A 14,642-nucleotide genomic window follows, 5' to 3' on the forward strand; every position below is an offset into this window, starting at 1 on the left:
ACTGTGCGAAAAGGAGACGCTGGAGTCTGGACTCTAATTGCGATATAAAGTTTTGTTTTATTTCCTTTTTATTTTTGAAAAAAAAAAAATGAAAATGCAATATAAAGTGATTTAAAGTGTGGAGTTTCATTGCGATATGAAGTTTCTTAAAAAAAAAATAATAATAAAAAGTTTTTTCTAAAAGGAATATAATGGGCCGGGTGTAGCTCGTTTCCTGGTTAATCATATAACAGTGTGGGCTTGTTAGCCCAGTTATTGGGGAGAACACGCCATAATATTTCAGCCTAAAATTTTGCTCTTTAGCCTAATAATTATTGAAGCCCAAACATAATCTGGGCCTGGTTTATTTTGGTGAGAACTGAGAAATATATAATGAGGCATTTTTTAAGAGAAATATATTTTTCAGACCATGAGAATACAAAATGATCAATTCTCTTTTGAAACTTCTCACAAATCTTTATCTTTAAGATGAATTAATTCTACGCATATCTACAAACTTTTGGACTAAGGCCGTAACTTGCACATCTTTTTCAATTCAAATTACATGAAGGAATTTCGAATTGTTTGACTTGCTGAAACGAAAAAATTCAAATAGATTTTAAAATAATTTCATGTGAAGATTATTAAGATGCACAATTTCAAATAGACAAATGAAATTTATCATCCAAACCTTTCTCAAATCAAATCTATTATTACCAAATCAAATACATAATCCTAACTATATAGTATTGATACCCGGAGGAGAAAATCACCTCATCTCCTCGATGATCCTAAGATAAAAGCTTACCCCTAATCAACTAGGACCAGTTCAGGAGCTCGGGAGTTCGGGAGCTCGGCCAAGCTCCACCCCTATAATTACCAGCTCGGGTCGGGAGCTCGGCCAAGCTCCACCGATATAATTACCAGCTCGGACCATAATTCCGAAGGAGAAAATCACCTCAGCTCCTCGATGATCCTAAGATAGAAGCTTACCCCTAATCAACTAGGACCAGTTCAGGAGCTCGGGAGTTCGGGAGCTCGGCCAAGCTCCACCCCTATAATTACCAGCTCGGGTCGGGAGCTCGGCCTCGGGAGCTCGGGAGCTCGGCCAAGCTCCACCGATATAATTACCAGCTCGGGTCGGGAGCTCGGCCAAGCTCCCCACCATAATTCCCAGCTCAGGTCGGGAGCTCAGCTCGGGAATTTGGGAGCTCAGCTCAGCCCTGATGTCAGTAGGGAGTTAACTTAGTAGATTTGTTCGGCAACCTTGGTGAGCCAGCTAGGATGTTAGGATCAGTGTTTAAGGTGAGTTCCGGGGTTCAGCAATAACCCACTCACCCCTTCCTAAGTGACTCCAGGGAGAGTAGCAATATAGAGTCTTGTGGATGTCAGTTCAGCTCAGATTAAGTGTATTATTATTTCCTTTGTCAGATATGATTCGGGCGAGATCTCAACCTAGATATTCGAGATCGTGATCCCGGGATTCTCGGGTTCTTGATAAGGAAGGTAGGCGTTAAATGCGGAGCTCTCTCCTATAAATACCAGGTTCACTTTCATTATTTAGATCCGAATTTTCACTCGTGCGCACACACCACTCTCTATATTTTGCTATCCTATCATCTGACTTGAGCGTCGGAGGGGATACGCCGGAGTACCTTCCGGCACCCCTTAACACTCTTGTTCATGGTTTCAGGTCATCAGCAGTTCATCTTCTGTTGGAGGAGTTTCATCAGCTCATCCAAAGAGATCACTTTATTGAGGTATATCAATTGGCACCGTCTGTGGGAATTTTAAGCTAAGACGTAGATATGTCAGGAAGAGGAAGAGGAAGGGGAAAAGGGAATATGGCGGACATGACTGTAGATCAGCTCAGCCAGTTCATCACTCAAACGGTGCAAGCGGCCATAAATCAGAATCCACCACCACCTCCCCCTCCACCCGTAGGTCAGCAAAACCCAATGGATGCGGTGTGGGAAGAGATCAGGAGACTGGGTCGGCAAGTCGGAGGTCGGCCAGGGCCTATACAGAGAGAAAACCCTTTTGCTCGGGCTATTATAGATGAAGAACTCCCTGCAAATTTTAAGCAGCCTACTTTAGGGTAGTATGATGGGAGCTCAGATCCGGAGGAGCATTTGGGAAGATTTGAAAATGCAGCTCTGCTACATAGATATTCGGATGCAATTAAGTGTCGGGTTTTCCTCACTACTCTGGTGAGGTCAGCTCAGCAATGGTTCAACCTCGTACAGCCTGGTAGCATCCGAAATTTCAATGACTTTAGTTCAGCCTTTTTACACCAATATGCGAGTAGCAAAAAATATTTGAAGAATTCCCTCAGTTTGTTTAATTTGAAGCAATCTGAGGTGGAACCATTGAGGGAATATGTTCAGCATTTCAATACAGCAGCTTTGGAAGTACCTGCTGCTACTGCTGATACCTTGGTTAACTCTTTCACTCAAGGGATGAGGGGAGGAGAGTTTTTCAAATCCTTGGTCAAGAAACCTCCTTTGACTTATGATGAGCTCCTTAGTCGAGCTGAGAAGTATGTGAACTTGGAGGATGTACAGAGGCAAAGGAGACAGGAAGGAACGTCTGGAAGTAAACCAAGTACCAAATTAGGAGCAAAGGCAGAGGGAAAGACAAAAAGAGGAAGGAAGAGGGTTGCAGAAGAGATTAACAGGGTTAAGGGACCCTACCCCTACGTACCACTCTCAGTAAGCCTGGAGATGCAAGTATGTGAGGATAGACGAGCACTTGTGAGGCCCCGAAATGCTGAGAAAGGCCCGCGGTTACCACCATCTGACAAGTTTTGCGATTTTCATCAGGAGTATGGGCATGTCACCAATGATTGTCAGAGGCTAAGTGAAAAGGTTCAGAGGATAATGTATGATGATCCTCGAATCAGAGCTGAGCTGACTCGAAGGGCAAATCCTCCTCGCCAAGGCCAAGCTCCACAATGGAGGAATCAGAGGAATGAAGTTGGAGGGAATCAAGGTGATCATCAAGGAAGAGCTCCTCAAAATGGTCAGGGAGAGAAGGTTCAACAAATTGCAAATCACCCTCATAGGGGTATGATCCATATGATTTCAGGGGGAACTACGGATGGAGATTCAGGAAGGGCTCGCAAAGCTCATGGGCGTAGGTTGGAAAATTTTGAGGTGAAGGCTCAGCTCAGCTGTCCTGCTGATCCGAACATCAGTTTTGGAAGGGAAGATTTGAAGGATATGGTGATACCTCATAATGATCCTTTATTAGTTACCTTGACCATAGCTAATTATGATGTGGCTCGCATCTTTGTGGACACTGGGAGCTCAGTGGATATTATCTTCAAAGAAACCCTTGACCAAATGAAATTGGAAGGATTTGAGTTAGACCCAATCACCAAGGCATTGTATGGATTCACGGGTCATGCTTTACAACCCCTAGGACAAATAGTGCTCCCCTTATCTCTTGGAAGTGCGGATCAGAGAGTAACCAAGATGGCCTGCTTAACGGTGGTGGATGCACCATCCTCTTTCAATGGGATCTTGGGACGCCCCTCCCTGAGTTATTTTCGAGTTGTGGCCTCCACCTACCACCAGAAATTGAAGTTCCCAAGTGGAAAAGAAGTGGGGGTTGTTCGGGGTGATCGGAAGCCAGCTCGGTTGTGCTATGAGAACGAAGTAAAGGTTGATGCCAAGAGAAGTAGGAGGGAGGTAGGAATGGTTTCAATGGGCCGGACACCGAGGATGTTTGGTCAGAAGGTGCTTCTGATGTCTGAAGAAGGCCATGAGAAGGTGGAGTTAACCCCTGGAGCTCAGATTGTCAAATTAGCCGCTGATCTCAGCTCGTCGGTGAAGCAAAGCTTGGTTGGTTGCTTGAAGAAGAACAAAGATGTTTTTGCTTGGTCTGTATCAGAGCTCACAGGGGTCAGCGCAAAAATTATGGTTCATCGACTCAATATTCTTGCGGGAGTAAGGCCGATAAAACAGAAGAAGAGACACTTTGGACCAGAAAAGGATAAGGTCATTAAGAAAGAGGTAGATGAGCTTCTTAAGGCAGGACACATTAGGGAAGTGCAATTCCCTACCTGGTTATCCAATGTGGTCCTTGTCCCTAAGAGTTCAGGAAAGTGGAGAATGTGTGTTGATTTCAGGGACTTAAATAAGGCATGCCCAAAAGATTGCTATCCACTGCCTGGAATTGATCAGTTGGTTTACTCTACGGTGGGTCATCAGTATTTATGATTCATGGACGCATATCAAGGGTACCACCAAATTCCTTTGGCTAAGGAAGATCAGGACAAAGTAAGTTTCACTACTTCTCATGGAATTTTTTGTTACAAAGTGATGCCTTTTGGTTTGAAGAATGCAGGGGCCACTTATCAGAGACTCATGGACAGAGTGTTCGCCTCCCAGATTGGTAGAAATGTGGAAGTTTATGTGGATGATATCCTGGTAAAATCTCAGGATGATGTGAGATTGATGGCCGACCTTGAGGAGACCTTCTCAACTTTGAGGACTTACTGTGTGAAACTCAATCCAGAGAAGTGTGTATTTGGAGTCAGGTGAGGCAAGTTTTTGGGGTACATGGTTACTGAGAGGGGGATTGAGGCTAACCCGGAAAAAGTGCAAGCCATTCGATCCATGTCTCCTCCTCGCAATTTGCAGGAAGTTCAGAGGTTGGCAGGAAAGATAGCGGCTTTATCTCAATTCATATCAAGATAAGCTCATAGAAGTTTACCTTTCTTCAAGGTGCTGCGTAAAGCCAAGAAATTTGAATGGGATGACGAATGTGGGAAGGCATTTGATGATCTAAAAAATTACTTAGCTGAACTTCTTGTGTTGGCTAAGGCAATTTTCGGTGAGCCGTTATACATCTACTTGTCAGCTTTGGAAGGGGCGGTCAGTTTAGTACTCCTTAGGCAGGAGGGAACAACTCAACACCCTATCTATTTTTTCTCACATGCCCTTAAGGGTATTGAACTCCGGTATTCGGAAGTGGAAAAGCTAGCATTGGCTTTGGTTATGACAGCAAGAAGGCTCAGACCTTACTTTCTGTGGGGCCTCGGGTTGCTAATCTCAAATCTTAAGGGCATTTAATGAATAAGCATCATTAAACTAATAAGAAAAGAAAGGATCTAAAAAAATTTTTTTTTTTTTTTTTCAAAAAGGGGTGCGCCCCCGCCGCCAAAAACTACCACGGGGGCGCCCCTGTTTTTTTCCAAAACAGTAGGCTAATCTCCAGGCTGCGCGCGAGCCGTCAAAAACTACCGCGGGGGCGCCTCCTGGAGCAGAAACTTGCCTTGTTCTTTGTCCGCAAATTTGATCCCTTCAACTCCTTCCAATTCATCAAACTCAAGTCTAAAACATGATATAAAAGATCCAAATCATGCATATTAATATAAACAAGGTCTCAAGCATCTATACATGTATTTATTACATCGCACAAGTCGCTAAAGAAACGATAAACGACAACGATACAAACTATCTCAAGTTTGATACATGTATTCCAAAACCAACTAAACCAAAGTTTCATGCTTCTAAAGTTCAAGACCTCATCTACAACCCGAACCCTCACGTGCTAGACTCTCTCCCAGCTGTCAATGACGTCGATGATCAGCTCCTGCCCTCTCTGTTGTCATGCACATATACAAAACAAGACAACAGCCGGATAAACTCCGGTGAGATATAATTCTCAGTATAACCAACATATCGAAAGCGTTAAATAAATCATAACGACTCTATTTAAAACTCAACTCAACAAATAGAGTACTCAACGCTTTAAAGACGATTTGATTCACATAACTTCGAAGCCATCAAGATTCATAACTGATCTTGACATGGATATCCATCTAACAAATTCGTAAACGACTCGCAAATAAGGTTAACCGCAACCTTGGCTTAGAATCAATTCGATATAACATCATATCAACTCAAATATAAAGATCCACTACCTGAGATGGATCGACAACATCACAATCAAATCAAAACATAAACAAGTATGTGATTTTTGCGGGCCAACTCAAAGATAATCGTTCTTGAGTTTCAATGTCCCTACTTCGCGATGTCGTCATTATACCTTCGTTTATCTCGATTCTGAACTCTTCAAATCTGCGAGATATAATCAAAATACATATATCAAACTTCATACCAATCTATCATTTCAGAAACGAGTCAAAACCATCAAGAATTCATCAATCAATCACATTTCAAACCTCAACTCTTTCTTCGTTCGTTCAAAGTCGGCGTCTCGTGTTGTTGGCCTTCCAAACTTGACTGAAACTGAAAAATAAAAATACTATAACATTGATAACATCTCAATAACAACTTCAACTCAGAATTAGGCTATCAAAACAGTTCCAAAACTCGATTAAACAACGTAGCGATTCAAAATCGGTAACCGACGTAATTCCCGACTTTGAAACTTGTAACTCAACTCATATATCAGCATATATCTTATAAAACTCAGCCATACAACAACATATCAGCAGCTATACTTGTCAAGATACATGCTACAAATCATAATCAATCCCTTCAAGCATTCAACTTTGATCCGGTGTCGAAACTAGACGCAATACAAATTGTAAAACATGATCGACAACTCAATATCTGATATCTGTCAATTTTCGAAATTCAAACCATGCTAAAAGATATAAAATCTTACACCAAATCGAAGCCCTTGTCGTAAGGATTCCAGAACACTTTTCGGAATTGAAATCGGACAACCGGTTCAAAAGTTACGGCAAATCGAAAATCAAACTTTCAAAGGAATTGAAGAAGAACGAAACTCTGTTCTTATTTTTCTGAAAATCTAATGAAGTACACGTTTCATGCTGACTAATAAACTTAAAATCTGATAAGTTATAATATAATTGCAATTTGGTCCCTCAACTCTTCAATAATTGCAATTTGGTCCTCAGCCCTTATTTTACTTCAATTTCAACCCTAAATAATTTAAGAATATTAGAATTTAATCAAAACTCTAAATATTCTCAAATTAAATATACACGGATTAAAATCAAATTAAATTTCAGATTAATCTCTAATTAATCCCGGGCCTTACATTTCTCCCCCACTAAGACATGAGTTCGTCCTCGAATTCATAAACAGTATAGATATGCAGTCCGCATGCTCATAAGAATAAAGAATAACTGAAAACGGAATAAGAACTCACATCAATGAAATAAGTAAGGAAATCGTTGCTTCATATCTTCTTCGACTTTCCAAGTCGCCTCTTCAACTCCGTGTCTACTCCATTGAATCTTCACCAATGGAATGGTTTTCGTTCGGAGTTGCTTCATTTTTCTATCAAGAACTTGAATAGGTTGCTCGAAATAGCTAAGAGTATTATCCAACTCAGCTTCATCGGAGTGAATCACATGAGATGCATCAGATATGTACTTCCTCAATATCGATACATGAAAGACATCATGTATTCCAAATAAAGACATAGGAAAAGCGAGTCGATAAGCTAGATTGCCTATCTTCTCGAGAATCTCATACGGCCCAATATACCTCGGAGATAACTTCCCTCGTTTTCCAAATCGAACGGTGCCTCTGAACGGTGAAATCTTCAGAAACACTCTATCTCCCTGATCAAATGATAACGGCCGTCGTCGTACATTCGCATATCTGGTCTGTCTGTGCTGTGCTATTCTCATTCTCTGTTGTATCAGTTTCACCTTTTCAGTCATCTGTCTGATCATATCTGGCCCTAACTCAGGTACCTCAGAAACATCATCCCAATACAAAGGTGATCGACACTTCTTTCCATATAATGCTTCGAATGGTGCCATCTCTATACTCGTCTGATAACTGTTGTTATAAGAAAATTCCACGAGTGGTATAGAATTTTGCCATGTAACACCAAAATCAAGTACTACAGCTCTAAGCATATCCTCAAGCGTTTGAATAGTTCGTTCAGATTGACCGTCGGTTTGAGGATGGTAAGCAGTACTCAAATGTAAATGCGTACCTAGAGCTTCCTGTAGGCTATGCCAAAAGTGCGAAGTAAACCTCGGATCTCGGTCAGATATAATCGACTTTGGCAGACCATGAAGTCTTACCACTTCTCGAATATAAAGATCCGCCATTTGATCATGACGATAAGTCATTCGATAAGGAATAAAGCACGCAGTTTTCGTCAATCTGTCAATGATCACCCAAACAGCATCGCATCCTCGAGATGATCGTGGCAACTTCGTTACAAAGTCCATGGAAATGTGATCCCATTTCCATTCAGGAATTGATAAACTCTGTAATAAGCCACCCGGTTTCTTTCTTTCAGCCTTCACCTGTTGGCAATTCAAACATTTGGATACAAATTCAGTCACATCAGACTTCATTTGTTTCCACCAGTACTGACTCTTCAAGTCGTTGTACATCTTTCTGCCTCCAGGGTGAACACTAAAGCGACTACAATGGGCTTCTTTCAGAATATTATGTCTCAAGTCTACAATATTGGGAACAACTATTCGGTTATTCACATACAAGATATCATCGTCACTAATCTTGTACTCAGACTGATGTCCTGATCTGATCATTTCAATCGATTTCTGTACATTCTGATCAGCTTTCTGTGCTTCTTTGATACGAATCAACAACTCTGGCTCAGCACTGATTGCATACACTCTCATCGGCCTTCTATCTGTCTCAAATACATACCCAGAAACACAACAATCCTCAATCAAATTAGATACACCGACAGTAGATAAAGATAGAGCACATACTTTTCTACTCAGGGCATCTGCTGCTGCGTTAGATTTTCCCGGATAATATTTGATTTCACAATCAAAATCCTTCAATAAATCAAGCCATCGTCGTTGTCTCATGTTCAATTCAGATTGTGAGAATAGATACTTCAGACTTTTATGATCAGAAAAGATTTCAAACTTCTCGCCGTATAAATAATGTCTCCAGATCTTCAATGCAAAAACGATGGCAGCCAATTCAAGATCATGAATCGGATACCTAACCTCATGTGGTTTCAGTTGTCGAGAAGCATAAGCAACAACATATCCTTTCTGCATTAAAATACATCCCAAACCCTGGTGAGAAGCATCACAATAAACAATAAAATCACCAGTACCTTTAGGGATTGTCAACACAGGCGCAGTAGTCAATCTCTTTTTCAGTTCAACAAAACTCCTTTCACATGCCTCAGACCAAACACATGGTGCATTCTTCTGTGTAAGCTGTGTAATAGGCTTCGCTATAGATGAAAAATCTCGAATGAATCGACGATAATAACCAGCTAAGCCCATAAAACTTCGAATTTCTGGCACAGACGTCGGTCTTTGCCAACTGATCACAGCTTCTACTTTGCTTGGATCCACTGATATACCATCTCCTGAAATTATATGGCCAAGAAACACGACTTGCTGCAACCAAAACTCATATTTGGATAACTTGGCATATAATTTTTCTTCCCGTAACGTTCTCAATACAATTCGGAGATGATCAGCATGTTCACACATATTCTTAGAATAAATCAAGATATCATCGATAAATATGATCACGAAATCATCTAGATATCTTTGAAATACCCTATTCATCAATCCCATAAAAACTGCTGGTGCATTCGTTAGACCAAAAGGCATGACTATGAATTCATAATGGCCATACCTGGTTCTAAATGCAGTCTTAGGAATATCTTCGTCTTTAACCCTCAGTTGATGATATCCGGATCGCAAATCAATCTTCGAATATACTGACGATCCCTGCAATTGATCAAATAAATCATCGATACGAGGTAAAGGATAGCGATTCTTTACCGTTGCTTTGTTCAATTGCCGGTAGTCAATACATAGTCTCATCGATCCGTCCTTCTTTCTAGCAAACAATACCGGAGCACCCCAAGGAGAGACGCTCGGTCTGATATAACCCTTGGCCAACAAATCTTCGAGTTGGTCTTTCAGTTCTTTCAATTCAATCGGTGCCATATGGTAAGGTGCTTTTGATATCGGTTGTGTACCTGGCATCAATTCAATACTGAAATCTACCTCTCTGTACGGTGGCAATCCTGGAATCTCATCAGGGAATACATCTGCAAACTCGCTCACCACCGGTATATCAGTCAATTTCGGACTAGTTTTCAGTATATCGACTGCATAAATAAGGAATCCTTCTGCCCCTTTCTGTAACAAGTCAGTCATAGAAAGAACAGATATCAAAGGAATTCTAGCTCGTGATCCCTTACCATAAAATTTCCATTCATCAGTCATATCAGGTCTGAACTTCACAATCTTCTGAAAACAGTTTACTGTAGCTCTGTACTTGGTTAGCATATCAATACCGATTATGCAATCAAAATCAGACAAACCGAGTACAATACAATCAAGCTCAATCTCATGCCCCTCACACTGTAATATACAATTTCGTACAGACTTCATTGATACAATACCTCGACCCAGAGGTGATGAAATAGATACAACAGTAGCTAAGGGCTCAACAGGTAATGAATGCAATGCAACAAACTGCTCAGATATAAAAGTATGCGACGCACCAGTATCAAATAAGACATAAGCAGGATAACCATAAAGAAAATAGTTACCTGCAATCACATCATCTGGTGCCGCTTGTGCTTGCTCCTCAGTCAATGCAAACACCCTTGCTTGTTGCCTTGGAGGTTGATTCACCATCTGACCTCCTCCTCTACTCGGTGCTGCAGGCTGTGGTTGAAAAGAGTGAACAGAAGATGTAGATTGACCCACCGGTCTCGATGCTCTAGTACCCTGTGCACCTTCAGATCCTCGTTGTGGACACACTCTTGCAAAGTGTCCCATCTTGTTGCAAATGTGGCAGCTTCCAAACACCCCTCGACATTGTTCATCGGTATGGCGACCTCCACATTTGGTGCAATATACATCAGACTTCTGTCCAGCTCTAGACTGTCGGGATCCACTAGAACTAGAAGAGCTACCACCACCTGATCTCTTGAACTGTTTGCTCTTACCCTTGAAGAAATTTTTCTTTCCACTGCTGCTACCTCCAGCTTCAAATCGAGGTGGCTGTGGAATCTGTGGCTGTTCTTGTGGTTGTCTCACTGGCTGTGGCACAAACTGTGCTCCTCGTTGTTTTAGTATCCCTGCTTCTGCACCCTTTGCTCGATTCAGAGCATCAGCAAAGGTATTCGGTCTTCCCGAATTCACCAGTGTAAACACCTCAGGATTCAAGCCATTGATGAATTGATCGGCTTGAGCTTCGTCACTAATAGCGATATGTGGTGCAAACTTCAACAAGCTAGTGAATTTGGCAACATATTCTTCAATATTCAACTGTCCCTGTTGCAAACTTGCAAACTCTGCTCCTTTGTCCTTGCGATAAGACACAGGAAAGAAACGCTGATAGAAAGCAGTTCGAAATACAGACCAGGTAATAACAGTACCTTGGTTTTCCAGTGCTCTCTTCGTCGCTATCCACAACTCTTGGCAAGGCCATGCAATTGATGAATTATCAGTCTCACACGATGATCATCTGTATAATCAATGGACTCAAATAACTGCTCAATATCTTCCAGCCAGTTCTCACACTCTATAGCATTCTCTGTTCCTTGCAACTTCGGTGGTTTGAATGACTGGAATCGTTTCAAAAGTTTCTCCATCGGATTAGCATCACTGAACTCATCAGTAAACGTACTACCCTGTCCATGTTCAGACACTGTCACTGGGACCTGTGCAGCATTTGTCTGTTCAGGCTGATTCGTAGCCAATGTCTGCCTAACTCTCGGTGCTGGTCGGGGAGGCATATCTGATAATCAAACAGATTAGTGTACAGTTCATCATATCATAACACATTTCTGTTTCAGTTCCTCAATGCCTTCTCAAAAGATCGAATCTGATTCAGTCGTATTATTACATGCTTCAAATAATATCAGATAACGGATAGCATGCAATTCTTAAAGCTGTAAATCAAGTCAGATAATAAACATGCTTCAAGAATACTTAAATCAGAGTAAAAGACTCGATCTATCCCGCTCATCTATTCTTAGTCCGAGAAACTTAACGCTCTGATACCACCTGTTATGGGGCCTCGGGTTGCTAATCTCAAATCTTAAGGGCATTTAATGAATAAGCATAATTAAACTAATAAGGAAAGAAAGGATCTAAAAATTTTTTTTTTTTTTTTTTCAAAAAGGGGTGCGCCCCCGCCGCCAAAAACTACCGCGGGGGCGCCCCTGTTTTTTTCCAAAACAGTAGGCTAATCTCCAGGCTGCGCGCGAGCCGTCAAAAACTACCGCGGGGGCGCCTCCTGGAGCAGAAACTTGCCTTGTTCTTTGTCCGCAAATTTGATCCCTTCAACTCCTTCCAATTCATCAAACTCAAGTCTAAACATGATATAAAAGATCCAAATCATGCATATTAATATAAACAAGGTCTCAAGCATCTATACATGTATTTATTACATCGCACAAGTCGCTAAAGAAACGATAAACGACAACGATACAAACTATCTCAAGTTTGATACATGTATTCCAAAACCAACTAAACCAAAGTTTCATGCTTCTAAAGTTCAAGACCTCATCTACAACCCGAACCCTCGCGTGCTAGACTCTCTCCCAGCTGTCAATGACGTCGATGATCAGCTCCTACCCTCTCTGTTGTCATGCACACATACAAAACAAGACAACAGCCGGATAAACTCCGGTGAGATATAATTCTCAGTATAACCAACATATCGAAAGCGTTAAATAAATCATAACGACTCTATTTAAAACTCAACTCAACAAATAGAGTACTCAACGCTTTAAAGACGATTTGATTCACATAACTTCGAAGCCATCAAGATTCATAACTGATCTTGACATGGATATCCATCTAACGAATTCGTAAACGACTCGCAAATAAGGTTAACCGCAACCTTGGCTTAGAATCAATTCGATATAGCATCATATCAACTCAAATATAAAGATCCACTACCTGAGATGGATCGACAACATCACAATCAAATCAAAACATAAACAAGTATGTGATTTTTGCGGGCCAACTCAAAGATAATCGTTCTTGAGTTTCAATGTCCCTACTTCGCGATGTCGTCATTATACCTTCGTTTATCTCGGTTATGAACTCTTCAAATCTGCGAGATATAATCAAAATACATATATCAAACTTCATACCAATCTATCATTTCAGAAACGAGTCAAAACCATCAAGAATTCATCAATCAATCGCATTTCAAACCTCAACTCTTTCTTCGTTCGTTCAAAGTCGGCGTCTCGTGTTGTTGGCCTTTCAAACTTGACTGAAACTGAACAATAAAAATACTATAACATTGATAACATCTCAATAACAACTTCAACTCAGAATTCGGCTATCAAAACAGTTCCAAAACTCGATTAAACAACGTAGCGATTCAAAATCGGTAACCGACGTAATTCCCGACTTCGAAACTTGTAACTCAACTCATATATCAGCATATATCTTATAAAACTCAGCCATACAACAACATATCAGCAGCTATACTTGTCAAGATACATGCTACAAATCATAATCAATCCCTTCAAGCATTCAACTTTGATCCGGTGTCGAAACTAGACGCAATACAAATTGTAAAACATGATCGACAACTCAATATCTGATATCTATCAATTTTCGAAATTCAAACCATGCTAAAATATATAAAATCTTACACCAAATCGAAGCCCTTGTCGTAAGGATTCCAGAACACTTTTCGGAATTGAAATCGGACAACCGGTTCAAAAGTTACGGCAAATCGAAAATCAAACTTTCAAAGGAATTGAAGAAGAACGAAACTCTGTTCTTATTTTTCTGAAAATCTAATGAAGTACACGTTTCATGCTGACTAATAAACTTAAAATCTGATAAGTTATAAGATAATTGCAATTTGGTCCCTCAACTCTTCAATAATTGCAATTTGGCCCTCAGCCCTTATTTTACTTCAATTTCAACCCTAAATAATTTAAGAATATTAGAATTTAATCAAAACTCTAAATATTCCCAAATTAAATATACACGGATTAAAATCAAATTAAATTTCGGATTAATCTCTAATTAATCCCGGGCCTTACACTTTCTATCACATCCTATTGTGGTGCTGACCAATAGTCCTATTGGGAGGATATTGACTCGAGCTGATATTTCTGGAAGATTGGTGAAGTGGACTACAGAGCTTAGTGAGTATGATATTCAGTATGAGCCAAAGTTAGCTATTAAAGCTCAGGCATTGGCCGACTTTTTAGCTAAAACCAAACATATGGAAGGGGAGGACTTGTGGAAGATATATGTTGATGGTGCTTCTAACAATGAAGGATGTGGAGTGGGGGCACTTTTGATTTCCCCCTGTGGAGATGAGATCAGATTGACAGTCAGGTTGGATTTTCGAGCTTCCAACAATGAGGCAGAATATGAGTGTGGGGCCTCGGGTTGCTAATCTCAAATTTTAAGGGGCAATTAATGAATAAGCATCATTAATTTAATAAGAAAAGAATAAGGATCAAGAATTTTTATTTTTTTTTCAAAAAGGGGTGGGCACGGGCGGTCAAAAACTACCGCCCGGACGCCCCTGTTTTTTTCCAAAACACTAGGCTGAGCTCCAGGCTGCGCGCGGGCGATAATAAACAGCGGCGAGGGCGCGACTCCGGGCAAAAAACACTCTGTTTGTATATAGCAAAACTTGATCCTTAAACTCCTCCCAATTCATGGTCTATTAAGTCTACAATATGTATTG

General features: G+C 40.8%; 1 protein-coding gene across 1 annotated transcript; it reads left to right on the forward strand.

Annotated features, from left to right (window-relative positions):
• The first annotated feature begins 1,787 nt into the window (after positions 1–1,787).
• On the forward strand, positions 1,788–14,345 carry LOC140871971 (uncharacterized). Its single transcript, XM_073274709.1, has 4 exons — positions 1,788–2,077; positions 2,147–4,181; positions 4,323–4,522; positions 14,021–14,345. Exons 1-4 carry the CDS (start codon positions 1,788–1,790, stop codon positions 14,343–14,345), a joined length of 2,850 nt encoding a protein of 949 aa, XP_073130810.1.
• The last annotated feature ends 297 nt before the right edge of the window (positions 14,346–14,642 follow it).

This window comes from Henckelia pumila, unplaced genomic scaffold, assembly GCF_033568475.1.
Source record: "Henckelia pumila isolate YLH828 unplaced genomic scaffold, ASM3356847v2 CTG_461:::fragment_3, whole genome shotgun sequence".
NCBI lineage: Eukaryota > Viridiplantae > Streptophyta > Magnoliopsida > Lamiales > Gesneriaceae > Henckelia > Henckelia pumila.